Below are 26,539 nucleotides of genomic sequence, written 5' to 3' on the forward strand. Positions count from 1 at the left end.
TGGGCCTCATAGAATTGGACCCCCTGGTCCAATCTTTTTGAAACTTGGGGGGTGTTTTGAGGAGAAGCATTGGATGCTATGCTGAAAATTTGGTTCATCTGCCTCAATGAACAGCCTCCACAGAGCCCCAGATACCAACAGATCAATTCTCCATTATACCCTATGGCAGGGGTGGCCAATGGTAGCTCTTCAGATGTTTTTTGCCTATAACTCCCATCAGCCCCAGCCATTGGCCATGCTGGTTGGGGCTGATGGGAGTTGTAGGCAAAAAACATCTGGAGATCTACCATTGGCCACCCCTGCCCTATGGGAATTGGTCTCCATAGGGTATAATGGAGTTCCCAGCAGACATTTCCCTCCCCTCCACTTTCTGATAACTCTGAAGCAGGGGGAGAGCCTCCAAACCAGAAGATCTCCTGCCCCACCTGGGGATTGGCAACCCAAGGTAGTATATAATAATAATATGTTGGACTACGAAGAAAGGTGAAAACGCTTGGGGCTCTTTAGCTTGGAGAAACATCGACTGCGGGGTGACGTGATAGAGGTTTATAAGATTATGCATGGGATAGAGAAGTAGAGAAAGAAGTACTTTCCTCCCTTTCTCACAATACGAGAACTCATGGGCATTCAATGAAATTGCTGAGCAGTCGGGTGATTAACGTGTGGAATTCACTGCTACAGGAGGTGGTAGCGGCTACAAGCATAGACAGCTTCAAGTGGGGAATGGATAAGAATATGGAGCAGAGGTCCATCAGTGGCTATTAGCCACAGCTTGTTGTTGGAAGTCTCTGTCTGGGGCAGTGATGCTCTGTATTCTTGTGCTTGGGGGGGGCACAGTGGGAGGGCTTCCAACCCCACTGGTGGACCTCCTGATAGCACTTGGTTTTTTTAGCCACTGTGTGACACAGAGTGTTGGACTGGATGGGCCATTGGCCTGATCCAACATGGCTTCTCTTATGTTCTTATGGACTGGCTTGAGCTGTGAGCTGTATCGCCAACTCTGAAGCCCTGCAGGCTTTAAAAAATGATATTCCTTTAAAAAATGAGTCAGCTCAGTAAACATAAGAACGTAACAAAAGCTCCATTTGTCAAATTTGTTTTCTGATAAAGTATGCTTTGACTCTTGAAAGCTTAGAGCATGAACATCTTCTTGGTCTTCAAGGTGCTACTGGACTCAGTTTGGTGTAGTGGTTAAGTGCACGGACACTTATCTGGGCGACCTGGGTTTAATTCCCCACTCCTCCACTTGCAACTGCTGAAATGGCCTTGGGTCAGCCATAGCTCTTGTAGGAGTTGTCCTTGAAAGGGCAGCTGCTGTAAGAGCTCTCTCAGCCCCACCCACCTCACAGGGTGTCTGTTGTGGGGAGGAGAAGGTAAAAGGAGATTGGGACCTTGCTGGAACTCTGAGATTCAGAGTATAGGGTGGGATATAAATCCAGTGTCATCATCATCTTCTTTTTCTTCGATACCTTACAAAATCATTCACTTTTAGGAGCTCTTGAAAAAGTCCCCCAAGTTGAACAACATAAAAACACAGGTAAAAAAACACAGCAACATTGTGGAATGCCAAGGACTGATACAAAGATGCTCTCAGTTATGAATTTTAAGTCCTCCCCCCCCCCCCAAAAAAAAAAAGCTTTGGGGGAATAATCTCTCCCAAAACCTGTAGAGTAAACCTAGAAGTTATGGGTCAAGACAACAGGTCTTTTATGACTGTACCTGGTTAAAGCAGTTGAAGCAGAGGGGGGCAGCTCTTGCATTGAAGCAAGCAGTGAGGTCCCCCAAGAACCAGTAAACTATTCAAGGTACAATTGTTCAAGGTGGGGATAACTACTGTATTTATATGCTTTCATGGGAAATCCTTGCTGAGAAGATTGGCGCTCCACCCAATATTTTTGTCATGTCAAGGGGATTTCTAGGATCCATGGAATTCTCTTTGTGTATTCTCTGATGGGAAACTAGCCTTTTCCTCTTGCTGAAACACTTTCCACACTCTGGGCATTCATATGTGTTCTCCCCTGTGTGGATTCTTTGGTGTGAAGTCAGGGTCGAGCTCCAAGTGAAACTCATCCCACACTCTGAGCACTGATATGGTTTCTCCCCCGTGTGGATTCTCTGATGTCTAGTGAGGGTTGTGCTCAGGTTGAAACTCTTTCCACACTCTGAACATTTGTATGGTTTCTCCCCTGTGTGGATTCTCTGATGTCTGGTAAGGGCAGGGCCTTGACTAAAACTCTTTCCACAATCAGAGCATTTATATGGTTGTTCCCCTGTGTGCATTTTTTGATGTGATAAAAGGTTTGTGTTCCGAGTGAAGTTCTTCCCACACACCAGGCATTTAAATGGCTTATCACCCGTGTGGGTTCTTTGATGTCTTGTAAGGTCTGAGCCTGTACTGCAGCTCTTTCCGCACTCCAAGCATTTATACGGTTCCTCGCCTGTATGGATTCTTTGATGGTAAATCAGTGTTTTTCTCCATGCAAAGTTTTTCCCACACTCCAGGCATAAATATGGTTTCTCCCCTGTGTGGATTCTTTGATGGGAAATAAGATTTATTTTGTCTCTGAAGCTCTTCCCACACTCCAGGCAAGTGTATGGTTTTAGTCCTGTGTGGATTCCCTGGTGTCTAATAAGTTTATCCCTGCGTCTGAAGCTCTTCCCACACTCCAAACATTTAAAAGGTTTCTCCCCCGTGTGGATTGTCCAGTGAAGACTGAGGCTGGATTTCCGCGTGAAGCTTTTCCCACACATGGGGCATGTACTCCTTTCATTCCTTGTGGACGTTTTCCCTAGGCTTGCGATTTCTTCACAGCTGCCACTCTGAAGAGTGGGTGCATTCTTCCTCTTCTCTTTCACTTCAGTTTTCCTTTTCTGCTTCCCCCCTTCTTTACATCCAGTTGTTTCTGAAAATGTCCCCAGTAGGTATTTCTGATGCCCAGTTGCGCATCTGTTGTCTGTTTAAAAAAAGGCAGAAAAAAACTGGTAGAAGGAGAAATTGAACCCAAAATCAAGAAATCATCCCAGTTAGCTGCTGTGATGAATGGCAGACCATTAAAACATACAGTATGGCTCAGCGCAGCACAGTGTGATCTGGATTCTGCCCAGAGAAATATGTTCAGCTCAACAGAAATGTATTTATTTATTTAGGATATTTCTCTGCCATGTCTTCAAGATCCTGCTCAAGGTAACTGACAATTAAAACAATGTTGTGATAGTAAACAACATACGGTTCCTTGCCTTTTTGTCACCTTATACGGTGACAAAATAATGGTTAATAATGGTTTCTACCATCTTTCCCGGTATTGAAGTCAGACTGACAGGCCTGTAATTTCCCGGATCTCCTCTGGAACCCTTTTTAAAGATGGGGGTGACATTTGCTACCTTCCAGTCCTCATTATTATACTGTGTGGTTTCTCTCCACACAGGGGAGAAACCATATTTATGCCTGGAGTGTGGGAAAAACTCTGCATGGAGAAAAACACTGATTTACCATCAAAGAATCCATACAGGCGAGGAACCGTATAAGGTGACAAAAGAGGAGGTCCTACAACTGATAGACAAATTAAAAACTAATAAGTCACCGGGTCCGGATGTCATACATCCGAGAGTTCTGAAAGAACTCAAAGTTGAACTTGTGGATCTTCTAACAAAAATCTGTAATCTTTCATTGAAATCTGCCTCCGTTCCTGAGGACGGAGGTAGCAAACGTCACCCCCATCTTTAAAAAGGGTTCCAGAGGAGATCCGGGAAATTACAGGCCTGTCAGTCTGACTTCAATACCGGGAAAGATGGTAGAAACCATTATTAAGGACAGAATGAGTAGGCACATTGATGAACATGGGTTATTGAGGAAGACGCAGCATGGGTTCTGCAAGGGAAGATCTTGCCTCACTAACCTGTTACAGTTCTTTGAGGGGGTAAACAAACATGTGGACAAAGGAGACCCGATAGATGTTGTTTACCTTGACTTCCAGAAAGCTTTTGATAAAGTTCCTCATCAAAGGCTCCTTAGAAAGCTTGAGAGTCATGGAGTAAGAGGACAGGTCCTCTTGTGGATCAAAAACTGGCTGAGTAATAGGAAGCAGAGAGTGAGTATAAATGGGCAGTCTTCGCAGTGGAGGACGGTAAGCAGTGGGGTGCCGTAGGGCTCTGGGTCCCATGCTCTTTAACTTGTTCATAAATGATTTAGAGTTGGAAGTGAGCAGTGAAGTGGCCAAGTTTGCGGATGACACTAAATTGTTCAGGGTGGTGAGAACCAGAGAGGATTGTGAGGAACTCCAAAGGGATCTGTTGAGGCTGGGTGAGTGGGCGTCAACGTGGCAGATGCGGTTCAATGTGGCCAAGTGCAAAGTAATGCACATTGGGGCCAAGAATCCCAGCTACAAATACAAGTTGATGGGGTGTGAACTGGCAGAGACTGACCAAGAGAGAGATCTCGGGGTCGTGGTAGATAACTCACTGAATATGTCAAGACAGTGTGCGTTTGCAATAAAAAAGGCCAATGCCATGCTGGGAATTATTAGGAAGGGAATTGAAAACAAATCAGCCAGTATCATAATGCCCCTATATAAATTGATGGTGCGGTCTCATTTGGAGTACTGTGTGCAGTTCTGGTTGCCGCACCTCAAAAAGGATATTATAGCATTGGAGAAAGTCCAGAAAAGGGCAACAAGAATGATTAAAGGGCTGGAACACTTTCCCTATGAAGAAAGATTGAAACGCTTGGGACTCTTTAGCTTGGAGAAACGTCGACTGCGGGGTGACTTGATAGAGGTTTACAAGATAATGCATGGGATGGAGAAAGTAGAGAAAGAAGTACTTTTCTCCCTTTCTCACAATACAAGAACTCGTGGGCATTCGATGAAATTGCTGAGCAGACAGGTTAAAACGGATAAAAGGAAGTACTTCTTCACCCAAAGGGTGATTAACATGTGGAATTCACTGCCACAGGAGGTGGTGGCGGCCACAAGCATAGCCACCTTCAAGAGGGGTTTAGATAAAAATATGGAGCAGAGGTCCATCAGTGGCTATTAGCCACAGTGTGTGTGTATATATAATTTTTTTTGCCACTGTGTGACACAGAGTGTTGGACTGGATGGGCCATTGGCCTGATCCAACATGGCTTCTCTTATGTTCTTATGTTAAACATAAAACTTACAAACACAAGCCGTTAAACCTAAGCAGCAAAAAAACCTACCCCTAAAACAAAGAAAGCTACTAAAAATGGGTAAGATGAAGCCCCTAATTGAAATAAAGGTTTCAGATTTAATCCTGAACAGCTTTAGTTAAAAGCTCTCAACTAACAGGACTTAGATAACACGTTTATGAGGTATAGGAGAACCACCACCAAAAGAACATAAGAAGAGCCCTGCCGCATCACAGCAAGTGATGATGGATAGCTCTAGGAATCACCGGGAAGTCTATAGTTTTACCATAAAGTTTCTGGCAATTCCTAGAGCTACTTATCATCACTTCCTTGTTTTCCATGGAAGTGGCATGAAAACATATGCAACACCCATGTCTCCACCTCTCAAACTCCCACTGATTGCCAGGCATAGCCTAGAAACCCTGGTTAGGACAAACTGCCTGGCAGCAACCAAAGCCTGTGCTTTTTCTATCACAGCCCTCCCACCCCAACCATAGGAAAGGCTGCCTGAGAATGGGGGGGGGTGCTATTTCTGCAGATATTTAGGAGATGCTGCAAGCCTATTTTATTTATTAGAGCTTTTAAGGGGGTGTTAGTTGTAGGCATTTTCAAGGGGGGGGAATTAGACAGATTCATGGAGGATTAGTCTATCAGAGGCTACTAGCAATGGTGACAGATGATGGGAACATTCACATTCAGAGACAGGATGTTGGACCAGATGGACCATTGGTCAGACCCAGCAGGGCTCTTCTTATGTTCAGAGGATGTAGTGATAGCCACAGGAATAAATAACTTTAAAAGGGAATTAGACAGGTTCATGATGGCTGATGGGAACCTCCACATTCAAAGGCACTAAGTCTCTGAATCCCAAGGACAGGAGGCAAAAGCAGAGGAAGGCCTCAGCTTCTATATGCTGTTGTTGGCCATTCAGAGGAACTGGTTGGGCACTGTGTAAGAAAGGATGCAGGACTAGATAAACCTGATCCAGCAGGGCTCTTCTTATGCTGTTATGAAGGCCTTGGCCTCTCTGCCCTGTTGTTGGCTCTCCAGGGAAACTGGCTGGCCACTATGTGAGACAGGATGCCGGACTAAGTGGACTATTCGACTGATCCAGCAGGGCTCTCCTTATGCTCTTATGAAGGCCTTGGCCTCTATGCCATGTTATTAGCCATCAAAAGGAATTGGTTGATCACTGTGTGGGACAGGATGCTGGACTAGAAAGACCACTGGTCTGATCTAGCAGGGCTCTTTTGCTTGTCTGAAGGCCTCAGCCTCTCTGCCCTGTTGTTGGTTGTCCAGAGGAACTGGTTGGCCACTGTGTGAGACAGGATGCTAGGCTAAGTGACTATTGATCTGATCCAGCAGGGCTCTTACGTTCTTATGACAACTTTATTTGGGGAATTGACTGTACATTTAAAATCTGACTTTGCAAGCCACTGTGATCCACCATGAAAGCAGGATAGAAATATTTAAAATCAATAAACCAATAAAGAAATAGCCGCCCTGAGACTGCTTCGGCAGGGAAGGCGGGATATAAATGTGAAAAATGAATGAATGAATGAATGAATGAATGAATGAATGAATGAATGTAACAGTCAGGCATTTAAGCGATTACCTCCAGATCGCTCTTCTCTTTCAGAGCCTTGGATTAACAGAGGTTCCCTTTCTTTGTGTGAAGAGATGAGATCCAGTTTAGGAATCAGAGCTTCCCCTGGAAAGGAAAGAAAAAAACAATATTAGAAAATTCTTGCATGCTTGACTGCAAAAACAGCCTGAGATTGTAAACCAGCCTTTTTTGCTAAAACATATCCCTCCCCAGTTCTATATTAAAAAAGGAACAAAAACAATGTTTTATTTATTATTCATTTAATTAATTTCCTGTTTATTTCCTACGTTATTTAAGGACATATGAAGAGCCCTGCTGGATGAAACCAGTAATCCATCTAGTCCAGCATCCTTTCTCACAGAGTGGCCAACCAGTTCCTCTTGATGGCCAACAGTGGGACAGTGGGGAGGGAAGGTGGCTCAGTAGTGCAGCATCTGCTTGGTAAGCAGAAGGTACCAGGTTCAATCCCTGGCATCTCCAAAAAAAGGTGTGAAAATAGGTGTGAAAAACCTCAGCTTGAGACCCTGGAGAGCTGCTGCCAGTCTGAGTAGACAATACTGACTTTGATGGACCGAGGGTCTGATTCAGTATAAGGCAGCTTCATATGTCCATATGACATAGAGGTCGAGGTCATCCTCCATGAATGTATCTAATCCCCTTTTAAAATTCCTGTGGCCATCACTCCATCCTCTAGCTGTGCATCCCACATTTGAATCCCTCCCTGTGTAAAGTAGTATTTCCTGTTGTCCATCCTGAACCTACTGCCCATCAGCTTCATCAGATGCCCTCAAGTTCTAGTCTTTTGGGAGAGGGAGAAAAAGTTCTCCTTGTCAACTTTTTCTTCATTTACCACTGTAATGTATTTTACTTTTATTTACTATTCTATTATTAATTTACTTCACTTATTCACTTTTCGTCCTCAGTGGGGACCGAAAGCAGCTTACATAATTCTCCATTCTATCCTCACAGCAACCCAAGGAAGTAGGATAGGCTGAGAATGTGTGACTGGCCCCAAGTCATCCAATCAGTGACTGAGGCACATTGAATTAGAAAGCAGTTTCAGTTTTCTTTAATACTTCCAAGCATAAACAGGCTTTTCATCTGTTAGCCACTATGTTGGATCCTCACACACACACACAGAAAGAGAGAGAGAATTCTACCTGCACCAGACTTCCCTTTCCCACGTATCAGACTAAATGGCAAAAGGTCTGCTCATTTCCAAAGACAGACCTGACAATTGAGTACTCTCATCTCTGTCAGAAGTAGAGCCAAACCACTCTGCCACAGCACCAAGCAGAACTACCCTTCACTTGGTCTGCTCTTTCCATGAGCCAGACCTAAGCTCTCCTCTGCTCCCTCCCTGAGGAAGGCCTGAACTCAGCTCCTGCTGTGTTTCCCACCAACATTCCACCCTTCTTCTCAAAGGTGATTGGATGCTGGAGTAGCACTCCCACAGGCTCAAGTGAGTGGCTGTTTTTCCCTTCAGGGGTGGGACAGCCTTCTGTCCATCACACTCACCTGGACAGGTCACGTTGGCAAAATTCTCCAGCATGACTTCCCAATGGAGATCCCTCTGGCCTGGATCCAGCAGAGCCCACTCTTCCTTGGTGAAATTCACAGATACCTCCTCGAAAGTCACCAGACCCTGAAAGAAGAAATCATTTTCTCCTCCTAGCCTACCTCTCTCTCTTCTATGTTAATTGTTAAAATTAAAATACAAGAACATAATAGGGACCATCTTACTTGACCACTCCTACCACTCCTTTTTTTGTAGCGGGAACTCCTTTGCATATTAGGCCACACACCCTGATGTAGCCAATCCAACTGGAGCTTACGGTAGGCACTGTAAGAAGAGCCCTGTAAGCTCTTGGAGGATTGACTACATAAGAGGGGTGTGGCCTAATACGCAAAGGAGTTCCTGCTACAGAAAAAGCTCTAACTCCTACCCTGCTACAAATTTTATTAGTCTTTAAGGTGCTCTTGGACTCTGCTGCTGCTTTTGTTGTTGTTGTTGTTCAGTCGTACAGTCGATTCCGACTCTTTGCGACCCAGAGTCGCAAAGTCACACCAGGCCCTCCTGTCTTCCACCATCCTCCGAAGTCTGCTCAAATTCATGTTTGTTACATCAGTAACACTGTCCAGCCATCTCATCTTTTGCCGTCCCCCTCTTCTTTTGCCTTCTGTCTTTCCTAGCATTAGGATCTTCTCCAGTGTGTGCTCCCTTCTCATTTGGTGGCCAAAATATTTGAGCTTCAGCTTCAGCATCTAACCTTCCAGGGAACAGTCTGGGTTCATTTCCCTTAGGACTGACTGATTTGATCTTCTTGCAGTCCAAGGGACTCTCAAGATTCTTCTCCAGCACCACATCTTAAAAGCATCTATTCTTCTGCGCTCAGCCTTCCTTATCACAGCCATACATTACTACTGGGAATACCATGCTTTGACTATACGGACTTTTTTTGGCAGGGTGATGTCTCTACTTTTTATTATACTGCCCAGGTTCGCCATAGCTGTCCTCCCAAGGAGAAAACGTCTTTTAATTTCATGGCTACAGTCACCATCTGCAGTGATCTTGGATCCCAGAAACGTGAAGTCTGTCACGACTTCCATGTCTTCCCCTTCTATTTGCCAAGGAGTGATGGGGCGAGATGCCATGATCTTAGTTTTTTTGATGTTGAGTTTCCAGCCTACTTTTGTGCTGTCCTCTTTCACTCTGTACAGACAGTCTAACATGGCCACCCAGCTTGATCTCTCTCCATGGAAACAAAAGGACAGCCAGCAAGGTTCTTCTGAAATCAGTGGGAGCAGTTGATTATAACTCATGCCACCTAACAACTTCACATCCATGTTGGTATCACACATCTCAAAGGCTAATTAAGGAAATGGGGCTGTTCATCACAAGAGTCATTCACAATGCTTCATGTGGTCAGCTTTAAGAAGAAGAGCCTGCTGGATCAGACCAGTGGTTGCTCTAGTCTAGCATCCTGTCTCACACAGTGGCCAACCAGTTCCTTTGGACGGCCAACAACAGGGCATAGAGGCCAAGGCCTTCATAAGAACATAAGAAGAGCTCTGCTTGATTAGACCAGTGGTCCCTCTATTCCAGCATCCTGACTCACACAGTGGCCAACCTGTTCCTCTGGAGGGCCAGCAACAGGGCACTGAGGCCAAGGCCTTCATAAGAACATAAGAAGAGCCCTGCTTGATTAGACCAGTGGCCAACCAGTTCCTCTGGACGGCCAACAACAGGGCAGAGAAGTACCTTCTTCATAAGAACATAAAGGCCTTGCTGCATCAGATCAATAGTCCATCTAGTCCAGCCTCCTGTCTCACACAATGGCCAGCCAGTTCCTCTGGAGGGCCAGCAACAGGGCATAGAGCCCTAGGTCTCCATAAGAACAAAAGAAGAGCCCAGCTGGATCAGACCACTGGTCCATCTGGTCCAGCATTCAGTATCACAAATGGCAACTAGTTCCTCTGGAAGGCCAAGAACAGGGCAGAGAGGCTTCCTCTGATGTTGCCTCCTGGCTCTGAGATTCAGAGACTTAGTTTTCTTTGATAAAAACCAAGGGAAAGAGATAATTCCCATCAGGACAAGAGAGAGATATCTGTGAGAAAAAGGGCTTGTACCCCCTTCTCCAAGATCTCTGGCTTACCTGATCTGGCAGAGATATGGTGTCTACTAGGCGACCAAGAAAACACGACCTCATTGGTTTTGCTGGCACCATGTCACCTCCTGTGAAGGACAGAAAAGGAAATTAGTGCAATGTTAATAAATGTTTTCTATTTCAATGTCTATATTTTTAAAAAATTATCTCTCCATTTTCATCACTGGGCACTCTCAAGAACTTAACGGAGCCCAGCAGGATCATATGCAAGGTCTGCCTAGCCTTGTATCTTGTTTATTCCCATGACCAACCAGATGCTTCAGAGAAGGTCAAAGGTCATCTATCAGCCCTCTTCCAACATTCATCCTCCCACAACTGATGTTCAAAGGTACACTGCCTCTGAACATAAAGGTTCCATTAGTCTTCATGGTGAATTCCCCCCCCATCTGTTTCCCTTTCAAAAGCCATCTAAAGTACTGGTCATCACCATGATCTTGAGGCAGCCAATTCCATAAGGACTAGGAACCTAGGATTGCCAAGCTCTTGCTGGGGGCGGAGGATCCCCTAGTCTGCAGGGTTCCAACCCTGGAGGGAGCAAGCTGCCGGAGGGACCTGCCCCTGAAGAGCCCCATCCCCGCATGCCATCCCGGGTGCAATGACATCACCTGGAAGTGATGTCATCGCACTAGGGACATCACACCAGTGATGCTCTAGGACGCTCTTTACTGTGAATCCTAGAGCGTCCCCAGTGTGATGCTCTAGGACTTGGCGGAGGGACTTGAGAACTCTATAAGAACCTGATTCATCTCTGAGTTTTCAAACCTTGGGCTCTGCCTCCTGGACTAATAAACTGTGGCTTCGTCTCACTTCCTTTTGCTTGTACTAAATTAACTGGCAATCTCATTATTTGACAAAGTGAGCTGTGCCTCATGAAAATTTATACTCTGGGAAATGTGATTGGTCTTTAAGGTGCTACTGGACTCAGATTTTGTTCTACTCCTAAAGAGTGACATGGCTATCCAACTGCTACAATCTCATTGGATGGCTCTGATTTTTCACTAATATGAAAAAAATTAGGTAATTCTCTACCCCTTGCCTAAGCTGTGAATTATTTTTGAAAAGACCTATGTCTCTTGAAGTAAAAATCCACAAAAGCTTTTGGTTTTGCTTATATGAAACCAGTTTCAACCCTCTTGACAATTGTGGCTTTTTCCACACCTGAACAAAGTCTGAGTCTAATGGCAAGACCAAAGTGGGAGACCACCAAGGAAATTCAGGGTCACTCCGCAGAGGCAGGCACAAGACAAGAACTCCTGGGCACTCAATGAAATTCCTGAGCAGTCAGAATAGAACGGATAAAAGGAAGTGCTTCTTCACCCAAAGGAAATTCAGGGTCACTCCGCAGAGGCAGGCACAAGACAAGAACTCCTGGGCACTCAATGAAATTCCTGAGCAGTCAGAATAGAACGGATAAAAGGAAGTGCTTCTTCACCCAAAGGAAATTCAGGGTCACTCCGCAGAGGCAGGCACAAGACAAGAACTCCTGGGCACTCAATGAAATTCCTGAGCAGTCAGAATATAACGGATAAAAGGAAGTGCTTCTTCACCCAAAGGGTGATTAACGTGTGGAATTCACTGCCACAGAAGGTGGGGGTGGCTACAAGCATAGCCAGCTTCAAGAGGGGATTGGATAAACATATGGAGCAGAGGTACATCAGTGGCTATTAGCCACAGTACATTATTGGAACTCTCTGTCTGGGGCAGTGTTGCCCTATATTCTTGTGCTGGGGGGGCACAGTGGAAGGGCTTCTAGCCCCATGTGAAACTCTTGATGGCACTTGGATTTTCGGGCCACTGTGTGACAGAGAGTGTTGGACTGGATCGGCCATTGGCCTGATCCAACATGGCTTCTCTTATGTTCTTAATGGCAAACCATCTCTGAACATCTCTTGCCTTGAGACATAAGTCTCAAGTTGCCATGAATCATCTGTGACTTGAGGACCTTTCCACCATCAGACTCAAGCCAGCTATGCATAACACACACATACACAAATGGACAGACATACACCCTGTTAGTCCTTACCCAGTGAGGTGGTTCCTTGGTCACTTTTCCACACAACCCTCCTGGAGCATGGCCTCCACCTCGTGCCCACTGGAGCCTTCTCTGTCCTAAGGAATTTGCCAGACATGCCCACTGAAAGGCCTTGCTCCTGAAATGAAAAAAAGCAGGGTGCTCATGAAGGGAGTGGGGGAAAGGATTAGGAAAGAAATGGTGGGAAATTTGGGTCCAGAAGTTCAGGGAGAATTAGGCAAACTGATGGATTACGTTAAGGTTTCCTTGACCATCTGTGATAGTTGGGCAAAGATCCTGTCCCTTTCTGAAATACACCAGCCTCCTTCAGTCCTGCCTGATGTGTGAGAGCAGAGCATGATTCCAGTTTGGAGGCCCTTCCCCCACATCAGAATCATCAGAAAGCAGGGGTGTGGGAGGAGAGGAAATGTCTGCTGGGCACTCCAGTATTCTCTATGGAGACCGAGGTATAATGGAGAATTGATCTATGGGTCTGGGGCTTTGGGGAGGCCTGTTTTTTTTAGGTAGATGCACCAAATTCGCAGCATAGAATCCAGTGCCTCTCCTCAAGACACCCCCCCCCCCCCAAGTTTCAAAAAGATTGGACCAGGGAATCCAATTCTATGTGCCCCAAAAGAAGGTGCCCCTATCCTTCATTATTTCCCATGGAGGGAAGGCATTTAAAAGGTGTGTGGTCCCTTTAAGTGAGATGGCCAGAACTCCATTTGGAGTTCAATTATGTTTGTTGCAACCTTGCTCCCAAAGTCCTCAGATATTTCTTGATTTGGACTTGGCAAACCTAATCCTGTTTCAGAGTTTGTCTTGTGTGTAAGCAGGCTAACCCAGTGAATACATGGAGACACGGTTTTATCTCCAGACTTTTATTTAGGAGAGAACCTGTCTCAGGAGACTTGGGTGATAAAACTTGGGTGATAAAACTAGCTTGAAGAAGAGAGTGCAGCAGTCTTGAAGCCACCATTTCTGAGGGATACTTGTGAGACATTTGTGGTTGCTGAGAGGAGTTCGCATTCACACTGTGCTGTGAAGTCTGAGTCCAGCGGCACCTTTAAGACCAACTAGTTTAATTCTGAGTGTAAGATTTTGTGTGTGCGTGCATAACAAGAATTAAAACTTTGCTGGTCTTATCCTCCTACCCTTGGAAGAAAATAAAAATTGTTTTGCTGTTTCCCCAGAGTGTTGAATTTTGTTTATTCAGAAGCTTGGGTTAAACCTATCAAGTGGAGAGTTGGGGTACAGACCAATACTGATTGAGCTTTACATAATGATACTTCCATTGAAATGTCATCTTTAAGTCCCTGTTGTGTATTAGTTGTTTTGACTGCTGGTTTGTTATGTCTGTAACTTGATCTAGATGCATACTTCATTGCCCTCCAGGATCCTGGTGCCTACATTCTGATTGGATGTGAATGTCAACGAAGGATCCTGGAGAGACCAATAGGGTGGATTGCTGCCCACAGAAGGGGGCGTGGTTAACTCAGCCCAAATGGATATAAGGAGTGGTGTTGCCAGTTTGTGGTCAGTTCTGCTCTTGTTCAATAAACGTTCTTGCTTACCTCAAGCTGGATGAACTGACTATATAATAGTCCCCAAACTTCACACCATTTTTTTTTACCCCTTAAAGAAAATTGCCCTGACCTGGGTGGCCCAGACTAGCCTGATCCTCATCACATCTCAGAAGCTAAGCAGGGTCAACTCTGGATAGTATTTGGATGGGAGACCTCCAAGGAAGTCCAGGGTCACTAAGCAGAGGCAGGTAATGGCAAACTACCTCCAAACGTCTTTTGACTTGAAAACACTACAGGATCGCCATGAGTCAGCTGTGCCACTTTCCACCACCACCAGAGAAAATTGCTCTCACCTGCTGGTCCTGATTCTTCTCCTCTGCCTGGCTGAGGAGGAAGCCTTCTGAAAGGGCCACCGCCTGGGAACTGGTCTCTGGCCTGCATTCCCTGACCCAGTTTTGCATCTCCAGGGGCAGGACAGCCAAGAACTGCTCCAGGATCACCAGGTCCAGCATCTCCTTCTTGCTGCGCCTTTCTGGCTTCAGCCACTGGTGGCAAAGATAGTGGAGTCGGCTGCAAACCTCTCGGGGCCCCTTGGCTCCCTGGTAGGGAAACTGCCTGAAGTGCTGGCACTGGATATGTGTGGATCCCTCTGCCAGAAGCTTCTCTCTGGATCTTTCCCCAAATTCTCCTTGGTTTCCATGTTCTGTAACTTTGGGGCTTGTTCCAGCTTCCGGATCTTGCCTCTTCATTTTCAGTCCCTTCAAAAAGGCCTCTTTGTTCTTTCTTTCTTATGACAAGGCCTGCCTTAAATATCAGTAAAAAAACCAATAGGATCACAGTGTACAATCAAACAATATTATAAACAAAACACTGTGAATAATGGCTGCTACTCTAAACAACAAAATTACCTGTATTCAGGGCTTTTTTGTAACAGGAACTCCTTTGCATATTAGGCCACACCCCTTACATAGCCAATCCTCATGGAGCTTACAGTAGGCTCTATACCAAGAGTCCTGTAAGCTCATGAAGGATTGGATGCATCAGGTGTGTGTGGCCTAATATGCAAAGGAGCTCCTGCTACAAAAAAAGCCCTTCCTGTATGGTTAACACTTCATAAACTTTACACAATGTGAAATGCCTGTAATTATTCTGTTATGAGGGGTAAGAATTACATACAAACGCATATCTATAACATAATCCAAGTCTTCTCTTGGTCAATAACCAGGGCTTTTTTTGAGCAGGAATGCAGTTCTGGCTGGCTTGGTATCAGGGAGTGTGGCCTAATATGCAAATGAGCTCCTGCTGGGCCTTTTCTACAAAAAAGCCCTGTGCGAAACAATGTCAGGGGTGTGGCCTAATATGCAAATAAGTTCCTGCTGGACTTTTTCTACAAACAAAGCCCTGTCAACAATAATCCTTTTTTTGTGGGCGGGGGGAGGGACAAACTTCCATTATAACTCACAAGAAATTATATGCAAGCTTGTATCCAGGGCTTTTTGGGTAGAAAAATCCCAGCAGAAACTCATTTGCATATTAGGCCACACCCCTGATGACACCATTGTTTCACATAGTGCTTTTGTAGAAAAATCCCAGCAGGAACTCATTTGCATATTAGGCCACACCCTTCACACCAAGCCAGCCAGAACTGCGTTCCTGTGCATTCCTGCTAAAAAAAAGCCCTGCTTGTATTACTATAGTATGGTCCAAGTGATTTCCAGTCAACACTGACCAACTTTTCTTAGTAAGAACATAAGATAAGCCATGTTGGATCAGGCCAATGGCCCATCCAGTCCAACACTGTGACACACGGTGGCCAAAAAACCCAATTGCCATCAGGAGGTCCACCATTGGGGCTAGTCAATTCAACCAACTTCTTTCTTTCTTGATGAGTCCCCAGATAAGCACAACTCATTTTGTTCACTTCAAAGTCTTCCTCAGAAGCAAACACGTTCCAGTTTCTGGTGTGTGTGGGGGGACCAACCCTGTTAATTGGGAGGATCCAATCTATCCCTAATTGGAGGTTGAAGATCTTCTCCGTACTTTTTACATTGGAAAACTGGGAATTATGATGGAAGTGGTAGAGGTTTTTTTTCCCCTGGGGGAATGTGGTGGAATAGAGTCTGTGGAAACAAAATTCTCAACAAATGTCTAAAAGTCAGGTAAGTCCTATAAGCTGATTTCCTGTGATGTTTATTGTAGATCAGGGGTGGGGAACCTCCATCCCGAGGGCCGTATACGACCCTCGAGGTCACTTGGTGTGGCCCTCAGGGATTGCTGGACCAAACTGAGTCATGTGGCAGCCTCCCTGGGGCCTGGCTGGCCAGCAATCTCCCCGGGGCCAGGCAGGGATCACAAGACCCAGATGTACTGTGCGGCAGCCTCCCTGGGGACTGGCTGGCCAGCCAGAATTACTGCAGGGCCTGGAAAAGTTACTGTCGCAGTTCAGTTTGCACGTGATTATCCCAGATGTTGTGGCCTAATATGCTAATGAGTGTGTGACCTAATATGCTAATATTAGGGGATGTGGTCTAATATGCTACAAAAAAGCCCTGGACCTATGCATTTGCCTAGGGCGGCGGGCTGCGTGTGTGTATGTGCACGTGCGCACGCACCAGATTAGGCTCTCCCCACGTAACTTCAAATAGAAAAACAATTATTTGCATTAATTTTGTTGGCCTGAATTGTTTTTAAAGTTGATAATTTTTTATGGCCCGCAAATGCTGTTATAAATATCCATACGGCCCTTGACAGAAAAAAGGTTCCCCACCCCTGGTGTAGATGTTGGTGATTGGGGGTGGGGGTGGGGGGGAGGAAGTGCAGGGGGAAACTTTAGGGTTGCTGGCTCCAGCTAGGGAAATGGAGCAGAGGTCCATCAGTGGCTATTAGTCAAAGCATATTGTTGGAACTCTCTGGGGTAGTGCTGCTCTGGATTCTTGTGCTTGGCGGGGGGCACAGTGAAAGGGCTTCTAGTGTCATGGCACCTGGGGTTTTTGGCCACTGTGTGACACAGAGTGTTGGACTGGATGGGCCATTGGCCTGATCCAACATGGCTTCTCTTATGTTCTTAAGTGCCTGAACAGAGTGGAGTTTGGGGAGGAAAGAGAATTCAGTGTGCCTAATGCCATTGTTGCTGGGTCCCCTCTGGCTTCTGACAGGGGGTAGGGTTGCCAGATCCAGGTTGGGAAACTCCTGAAGATTTGGGGATTGGATACTGGCGACGAAGATAACAACCTCAGTGGAATACTAAATCTTAGTCCACCCAGCAAAGCATTCCTTTTCTCCAAGGAAACTGATACCCGTAGTCTGGAGCCGAGCTCTAATTCCAGCCTAGTCCCACTTGGAGGCTGGCATCCCTGACATTAACCCACCAAAGCTGGCATTTCCTTCAAAGGAACTGGTCAGCTGTAATTCTAGGATAATTCTAGGCTGTGCCGGTAGGCTGGCAAGTGGCAACCCAGCGTTTATCGACAGCCCCGCGAGTCCACCTCTATACTAAAAATGTGTGATGCGCTTAGTCAATATACGGAACTCCCGGCAAGTCGTCCTCCCTGAATCCACCTGGCGGTAAGCTCACCGGCAGCCAGGTGCTTGTGGGGATGCATCTCCCCCTCCCATCCATAAAAAGCCCCCCGCCACCGCTTTTTTTTGTCTCCATGCCCGGCTCTTCTCACCCCTTCCTTTATTTTGCTATTCCCATTTAACCCTCTATCAGTGCTCCCTCCTCCAAATGCATTTTGTAACTCGCCAGATTTTAGATCCGCGGGGGTGGGGGGGAGCAAAGGCTGATTTTCGCCCATGAATTGGACCGGGGGGGGGCGGGAGTAGTGGGAGGTGGCAACAAAGAGCAGGAAAAGACCTGTCTAGGAACAAGACTCTCTCCCTCGTCTTTCTTAGATCACGGGTGTCAAACATGTGGCCCGAGGGCTCCTATCAGACCCCCTAGCAACTGGTGTCATCTGCTTCCTTCTCCCTCTCTTGCTTCCTTCCGTACCAGCTTGCTATGACAGGCTTGACCAATCACACACGAGCTACAGAGCTGGTTTTTTCCATTTCTGTTTATTTTCCATTGGCTGAGGCTCCTCCCTTGAGGAGGGGGAGGGAGGCAGAGCTTGCTTTGCCAAGCTCTCAATCACACAGCAGAGCTACTGAGACAAGCCTCTCTTTCTTCTATTGGCTGAGGCTCCTTCCCCTTCTGGCCCTCTGGGGAAGGATGGAAAGAGCCAGAGCATCCTTTAGAGATACAAAGAAAGCACCTTTAAGACCAATGAGTGCTAATGTTTTAAGCATGTTTTATTTTAAGTTTTTTAAAAAAACAAAACAACTTTTAATTGTGCTTGTTTGTGTCCTTTATAAAGTTTATATCTCTGCTACCTAATCTTAAGTAGGTATACACATGGTCCGGCCCAACAAGGTATCATTTAGGATGCTTCATTAGATGGACTACTGGTCTGATCCAGCAGGGATCTGTTCTTATGAAGGCCTGGGCCTCTCTGCCCTGTTGTTGGCCATCCAGAGGAACTGGTTGGCCATTGCATGAGACAGGGTACTGAAGTAGACAGAGCATTGCTCTGATCCAGCATGGCTCTTCTTATGTTCTTATGATTTGAGCCTAACCAGTAGAAATAAGAAGCCAAGAAGTTGAAAGCAGTATGGTTGAGCTTATTACATGTTACTGAAATACACTTTTTTCTGTGTGAAGACAGCCAGATGTCTTCAAATCTCCAAGACACCATCAGTTTTTATGGGGCTGTGATTCTAAGAATTCTCTAGGACCCACCTTGAAGCTGGCAACACTAGTCTATCTTATTGGGGATTCACTGGTTATTTGAAAGAACACTGCAAGGATGTGAGGGCTATTGAGGGTGGAGGGCTACCAATCTGTTCCAGTCCCTGATGACAATACTTCCCTGCCACATATCCTAGCTCTGCTAGAGAGCGAGTTTGGTGTAGTGGTTAAGTGTGCAGACGCTTATCTGGGAGAATCGAGTTTTGATTCCCCACTCCTCTAACCTCCTCTTGAAGGTGGCTATGCTTGTGGCCGCCACCACCTCCTGTGGCAGTGAATTCCACATGTTAATCACCCTCTGGGTGAAGAAGTAGTTCCTTTTATCCGTTTTAACCTTTCTGCTCAGCAATTTCATCGAATGCCCACGAGTTCTTGTATTGTGAGAAAGGGAGAAAAGTATTTCTTTCTCTACTTTCTCCATCCCATGCATTATCTTGTAAACCTCTATCATGTCACCCCGCAGTCTACGTTTCTCCAAGCTAAAGAGCCCTAAGCGTTTCAACCTTTCTTCATAGGGAAAGTGTTCCAGCCCTTTAATAATTCTAGTTGCCCTTTTCTGGACTTTCTCCAATGCTATAATATCCTTTTTGAGGTGCGGCGACCAGAACTGCACACAGTACTCCAAATGAGACCGCACCATCGATTTATACAGAGGCATTATGATACTGGCTGATTTGTTTTCAATTCCCTTCCTAATAATTCCCAGCATGGTGTTGGCCTTTTTTATTGCAAACGCACACTGTCTTGACATTTTCAGTGAATTATCTACCATGACCCCAAGATCTCTCTCCTGGTCAGTCTCTGCCAGTTCACACCCCATCAACTTGTATTTGTAGCTGGGATTCTTGGCCCCAATGTGCATTACTTTGCACTTGGCCACATTGAACCGCATCTGCCACGTTGACGCCCACTCACCCAGCCTCAACAGATCCCTTTGGAGTTCCTCACAATCCTCTCTGGTTCTCACCACCCTGAACAATGTTGTGTCATCCGCAAACTTGGCCACTTCACTGCTCACTCTCAACTCTAAATCATTTATGAACAAGTTAAAGAGCATGGGACCCAGTACCGAGCCCTGCGGCACCCCACTGCTTACCGTCCTCCACTGCGAAGACTGCCCATTTATACTCACTCTCTGCTTCCTATTACTCAGCCAGTTTTTGATCCACAAGAGGACCTGTCCTTTTACTCCATGACTCTCAAGCTTTCTAAGGAGCCTTTGATGAGGAACTTTATCAAAAGCTTTCTGGAAGTCAAGGTAAACAACATCTATCGGGTCTCCTTTGTCCACATGTTTGTTCACCCCCTCTCAGCCTCTCAGCCCCACCCACCTCACAGGGTGTCTGTTGTGGGGGAAGAAAATAAAGGAGATTGTAAGCCGCTGAGTCTCTGATTCAGAGAGAACGGTGGGGTATGAATCTGCAATTCTTCTTCTGCTGCTGCTTCCTGAACCCAAATAACCATGATTAGTGTCAGAGGGCAGAACTAGATTTGAGTCCAGTGGCAAATCAGAGCCCAACAAGATTTTCTAGATATATCCTTTGACTCTTGAAAGCATAGACCCTGAAAGTCTTGGTCTCTAAACACAAGATCATAAGAAGAGACCTGCTAGATCAGACCAGTGGTCCATCTCGCCCAACATCCTGTCTCACACAGTGGCCAACCAGCTCCCTGGATGGCCAACAACAGGGCAGAGAGGCCAAGGCCTTCAAAAGAACATAAGAAGAGCCCTGCTGGATGAGACTAGTGGTCCATCTAGTCCAGCATCCTGTCTCACACAGTGGCCAGCCAGTGCCTTTTGAGGGCCAATATAAGGACATAGAGGCTGAGGACTTCACCTGATGTGGCCTCCTGGCTCTGGGATTCAAGCACTTAGTGCTTCTGAATGTGGAGGTTCCCCTCAGCTACCATGGCTAGTAGCCACTGATAGACCTATGCTCCATAAAGTTCTGCTGTGGAACATAAAACCACAGTCAAAAAGATAGTCACATGCTAAACTCTCATACCCTATTATTCTTCAGGGACAAAAATATCTGAATAGTATTCGATCATTGTCCTAAGTGACAGTACCCTCCAGCCCTTCTGGACGCTGCTCAATTAGCCCAAAAGACACAGTATTTATTTGGAGTTTATTTTATAATTGGAAGGGGAGGGGGTACTTGTATTGTAAATACTTTGTAGGTTAAGCATGATTGGATACAAATATACATTTTGAACAGTCTTATGCAAACAGAAAATAAACATCCCTACCTAATTTTGCCACTTGTAAGGGTGTAAGGCTTTACTACCATGTTCCTTCTTCAGGAAGAGCTGACTGTGATGTTATGTCGTTTGCAAGATAAACGTCAGCTGTTACTAGAAGGGCCATTTGGCTTAGCTTGCCATTGGCTAAAGCAGTCCTCTTGGGAAACCACCCAATGGGAATTCCCCATTAAATAACCAGTTCATCCACATACACCCCTGGTACTAAAATGTGCCACCGTTTCATCAGAAGGAAGATGCACCATCCCTTTTTAAAATTTCAGTTGCCCCTTTTCTGTACCGTTCCTAATGCTAGGATCCCTCTTTGAGAAGAAGCAACCAGAGCTGCTTCCACAAGGTTTTTTTTGTAGAACCAGCCCAGCAGGAACTCATTTGCATATTAGGCCACACCCCTGACACCACGCCAGCAGGAACTGCATTCCTAAGAGAACATATGTTGGATCAGGCCAATGGCCCATCCAGTCCAACGCTCTGTGTCACACTGTGGCCAAAAAACCCAAGTGCCATCAGGAAGTCCACCAGTGGGGCCAGGAAACTAGAAGCCCTCCCACGGTGCCCCCCCAAGCACCAAGAATACTGAGCATCACTTGCCCCAGACAGAGAGTTCCAACGATAAGCTGTGGCTAATAGCCACGGATGGACCTCTGCTCCATATGCTTATCCAATCCCCTCTTGAAGCTGGCTATGCTTGTAGCCACCGGTGCCTGCTCAAAAAAAGTCCTGCTATTCACCATTCTGCCATAATATAGGGATATGCTTTATTATGGCCATCTGATGGTCACTAGTATGCCAGGCTAATTCTTTGAAAGTGACCAAAAAAGGCCACCCACCACAGACTGGATCCACCTTTGTTTTCTCAGACTCGATTGTTCTCCCACACATAATGCAGATCTGCACAGAGTCTCTCCCCTGTGTGAAAACCGTGCTGGTTATTCAGTTTTGATCAGTTGCAGAAGTCCTGATGTTATCATGTGCTTTCACGTGTGTGAATCTTTGGATGCGAGCTCCACCTGGAAGCAAGGCTCTTTTTCTGGCAGGAGCTCCTCTGCGTATTATGCCACGCCCCCTGAGGTAGCCAATCTTCCTGGAGCTTACAGTAGGCCCTGTATGAAGAGCGCTCTAAGCTCATGGAGGATTGGCTGCATCAGGGGGGCATGGCCTAATATGCAGAGGAGCTCCTGCCGGAAAAAGAGCTCCGCCTGAAAGTCCTCCCCACATTCCGAGCATTTCTTGGATTCACACAGTTATCTCTTCTGTGAATCCTTTGAGGTTACCTGCTCCTCCTACTAGAAAAAGCACAAGAATCTAGTAGCGCCTTAAATACTAACCAAATTGGTGGCAGGGTATGAGCTTTTGGGAACTTCCCCATAGTGCAGAGTTGTAAGCTGCAGTATTGCAGTCCAAGCTCTGCTCACAACCCCAGTTCGATCCTGGTGGAAGCCGGGTTCAGGGTTGACTCAGCCTTCCGAGGTCAGTAAAATGAGTACCCAGCTTGCTGCAGGGACAGTGTAGGTAATTGAGGAAGGCAATGGCAAAAAAGGTAAAGGTGTGCAAGTACCAGTCGTTTCCGACTCTGGGGTGACATTGTATGCAAACCACCCCGTAAAAAATCTGCTAAGAAAACATCGTGATGGGACATCACCCCCTGGATTGGTAATGACTTGGTGCTTGCACGGGGGACTGTCTTTGCCTTTGCTTTGAGTTTTTGGTGAGTCACCACTCACCTTAAACACTAACCAAATTTGTGGCCAGATATGAGCTTTCGTGAGTCACTACTCAGCTTCTACCCTGCTACAAATTTGGTTAATCTTTAGAAGAAGACTGCAGATTTATATCCCACCCTTGTCTCTGAATCAGAGACTCAGAGCAGCTTACAATTTCCTATATCTTCTCCCCCCACAACAAACACCCTGTTACGTGGGTGGGGCTGAGAGGACTTTCACAGCAGCTGCCCTTTCAAGGACAACCTCTGCCAGAGCTATGGCTGACCCAAGGCCATTCTAGCAGCTGCAAGTGGAGGAGTGGGGAATCAAACCCGGTTCTCCCAGATAAGAGTCTGTACACTTAACCACTGCACTGACCCTGGGGTGACCAAACAGGTGCTCCTGGACTCTTGCTCTTTTCTATTGCTACAAACAGACCAACACGGCTGCCCATTTTGATCTGCTCCTCCCAATGCAGCTCTCTTCACACTCTTCTCCCATTTCAAATATGAACATGGTTCCTGCCCTGCACAAATTCGCTATGAGTTGAACAGAAAGAAAATCTTTCAATAAAGTGAGCATTTACATGGTATATTCCCCGTACATATTACCTGATGTCTTACTGGCTCTCAGTACTTACCAGGGCTTCTTTTTGTAGCAGGAACTCCTTTGCATATTAGGCCACACATCCCTGATGCAGCTGATCCTCCAAAAGCTTACAGGGCTCTTAGTACAGGGCCTACTATAAGCTCCAGGATGATTGGCTACATCAGGGGTGTGTGGCCTAATATGCAAAGGAGTTCCTGATACGAAAAAAAGCCCTGGTACTTACTGAAGCTTTCCCCACTCTTTGAGCATTTATATAGTCGCTCCTGTGTGCGTTCTTTGATGTGACGATAGAGTGGTGCTCCAAATGAAGTTTTTCCCACAATCCAGGCATTTGAACGTTTTCTCCTCCGCATGAAGCCGCTGGTGTTTAATGAGAGTCGATCGATCACAGAAACTCTTGGGGCAATCTGTGCACTTAAATGGTTTCTCCCCAGTGTGAACCCTTTGGTGCCTTTTGAGGTTCGAGTTCTTACTGAAGTTCTTCCCGCACTCGGAGCAGGAATACGGTTTCTCGCCCGTGTGCATGCGCTGATGGGACGTCAGGTCTATCCTCTGGATGAAGCTCTTTCCACACTCCAAGCAAGTATATGGTTTCTCCCCCGTGTGGATTCTCTGGTGGCGAAGAAGCTTCGCTCGCTGGAAGAATCTCTTCCCACACTCGGCGCATTTAAATGGTTTGTCTCCTGTGTGGATTCTCTGGTGGCCAATCAATTCCGTCCTGTCTCTGCAGCCCTTCCCACACTCCACGCAAACAAATGGCTTCTCCCCTGTGTGGACTGTCTGGTGTCTGATCAGTTTTTCCCTCTGGCTGAAACTCTTCCCACACTCTAGGCAAGCATATGGTTTCTCCCCGGTGTGAATCACCTGATGCCTGATCAGGTTTGCCTTCTGGCGGAAACCTTTCCCGCACTCAGAGCATTTGAAAGGTTTTTCCCCCGTGTGGATTACCCAGTGGAGATAAAGGCTCGATTTACGAAGGAAGACCTTCCCGCACACGGGGCACTGGCTCTGCTCTTTCCCTGCAGCCATATTGCCTGGGATTTCATGGAAGTCTCCACCCAGAGAAGCGGAGGATTCATTCCCCTTTTCCTGTTTTATGTCAGTTTTCCTCTTCTGCTGTGCCCAGGCTTCAGACCTGCCTCTCCTCAACATCTCCTTGAGTGGCTCCTCCTCACACTCGCTCTGCCATGCATCACCTGCAGCAGCAAAGCAAGAAAATGAGTATAAGAATATGAGGAAGAAATGAACCTTGAAACTGCAGAATGAATCAATTCGCTAAGAGGTGTTGAACTCATTTGTTATGAGGGCCAGATCTGACATAAATGAGGCCATGTCAGGCCAGGCCATGTACGTATCTATTTAAGATTAGGTCGCAGAGATATAAACTTCATAAAGGATACAGACAAACACAATTAAAGATTTTTTTTAAAAAAAACCCTTAAAAACATGCTTAAAACATTAGCACTCATCGGTCTTAAAGGTGCTTTCTTTATATTTCTCCCATGGGATCCAGAGAACTGGTCAAAGGAAGCTCTGGCTCTTTCCTTCCTCTCCCTTTAAAGGGACTGGGGGGAGGGGAGGAGCCTCAGCCAATAGAAGGAAGAGAGGCTTGGCTCAGTATCTCTGCTGTGCAATTGAGTAAGCCTTGCAAAGCAAGTTGTTATACAGAAGGAAACAAGATATAGGGAGAAGGAAGCAGATGACAGCCAGTTGCTTGGGGGGCTGATAGGAGCCCTCCAGGGGCCTGATTTGGCCCCTGAGCCACATGTTTGACACCCCTGGATTAGCTGATCCTGCAGGTGACACACAATGCGATTGCCTGGATCCAAACTAGACGTTTCTATGGGGGCAAAGACCCACTCACAGAGCACAGTTTTCCCACCTCCCATCCTCATGAAGGTGTGAAATTCTCCTCAAAATCCTGTTCTTGGAAGGCACAGGGAACCCTAAGACTTTGGGCTGTCAGAAAATTTACAGCTTCAGAGCAGTCTGCAGCTCATCAGTGGAGCTGCAATCCAACCTGACGTGTTCATTTATTTTTCCATTTATAGTCAGACATGCTTTGAAAGAGCCTCTAAAGTTGGGAGAGAGATCAAGGTGGGTAGCTGAATTAGTCTGTCTGTAGCAGCAGAAAAGAGCAGGAGTCCAGGAGCACCTTAAAGACTTTTTGTTTACAATTTGGATCTAAGGCAGGGGTGGCCAAACTGTGGTTCGGGAGCCACATGTGGCTCTTTAGCACATATTGTGAGGTTCTTGGAGCCCCCACCGCCCCATTCCTAAAAGGCATTTCTATCTTTAAATCACTTCTCCAAACTAAGCCAGCCAGCAGCTTGAGGAATGAATTTAAAGTTGCTTTCTTTCCACCTCTCCTTTCCTCAATGTATTTGCCTTCTTTCCTTCCTTCCTGTCCTGTGACTCTCAGACATCTAATGTTCATGTCTTGTGGCTCTCAAACCTCTGACATTTATTCTATGAGGCTCTTAAGTTAAGCAAGTTTGGCCAGCCCTGATCTAAGGAGATATAAGAATCCTTCTGACTTGTATCCCATGAAGACAGCTTTGACTCTCAAAAGCTGATACCCCAGAAATCTTGCGTCTCCAAGTTGTTCCTGCACTCGAATCTAGCATAGTAGACACTAACAGACCTCCCCCATGAACTGATCTAATGCTCTTTTAAAGCTTACTCCCGTAGCTGCCATTACATCCTCTGTCAGCAAATTCCACATTTTAATTCCTCTCTGTGTGAATCTGTAAATCAGTCTTTGTTTTTGTTCATCCTGAACCTACTGCCCATCGGCTTCGTTGGATGCCCAGTTCTAGTCTTTCGAGAGAGGGAGAAAGAGTTTTCTCTCTCAACTCTCTCCACCCCATGCATAATTTTATAAACCTCTATTGTGTTCCACCTAACTCATCTCCTTTCTCAATGGAAAAGCCCCAAACTCTTCATCCTTTCCTCACAGGGAAGGTGCTCTGATTCCTCATCATTTTAGCTACCCTCCTCTGTATTTTCCCCGGCTCTGCTATGTCCTTTTGGAGATACGATGACCAGAACTGTACACAGTTATGCAAGAACATAAGAGAAGCCATGTTGGATCAGGCCAATGGCCCATCCAGTCCAACACTCTGTCACACAGTGGCCAAAAAAATCCCCCAAGTGCCATCAGGAGGTCCACTAGTGGGGCCAGGACACTAGAAGCCCTCCCACTGTGCCTCCCCGCCAAGC

General features: G+C 46.2%; 1 protein-coding gene and 1 pseudogene across 1 annotated transcript; both read right to left on the reverse strand.

Annotated features, from left to right (window-relative positions):
- Positions 1 to 1,839: 1,839 nt before the first annotated feature.
- Positions 1,840 to 14,706, reverse strand: LOC132571886 (zinc finger protein 154-like). The gene is made up of 6 exons (XM_060238677.1): positions 14,407 to 14,706; positions 12,444 to 12,570; positions 10,409 to 10,488; positions 8,271 to 8,397; positions 6,762 to 6,857; positions 1,840 to 2,954 (listed from the first exon to the last, which is right to left on the reverse strand). Exons 1-6 carry the CDS (start codon positions 14,704 to 14,706, stop codon positions 1,840 to 1,842), a joined length of 1,845 nt encoding a protein of 614 aa, XP_060094660.1.
- An 8,832-nt stretch (positions 14,707 to 23,538) lies between these two features.
- The window catches only part of LOC132571350 (zinc finger protein 420-like), a 30,261-nt pseudogene continuing 27,260 nt past the window's right edge, over positions 23,539 to 26,539 (reverse strand).

This window comes from Heteronotia binoei, chromosome 5 (assembly GCF_032191835.1).
Source record: "Heteronotia binoei isolate CCM8104 ecotype False Entrance Well chromosome 5, APGP_CSIRO_Hbin_v1, whole genome shotgun sequence".
In the NCBI taxonomy this organism is placed as follows: domain Eukaryota; kingdom Metazoa; phylum Chordata; class Lepidosauria; order Squamata; family Gekkonidae; genus Heteronotia; species Heteronotia binoei.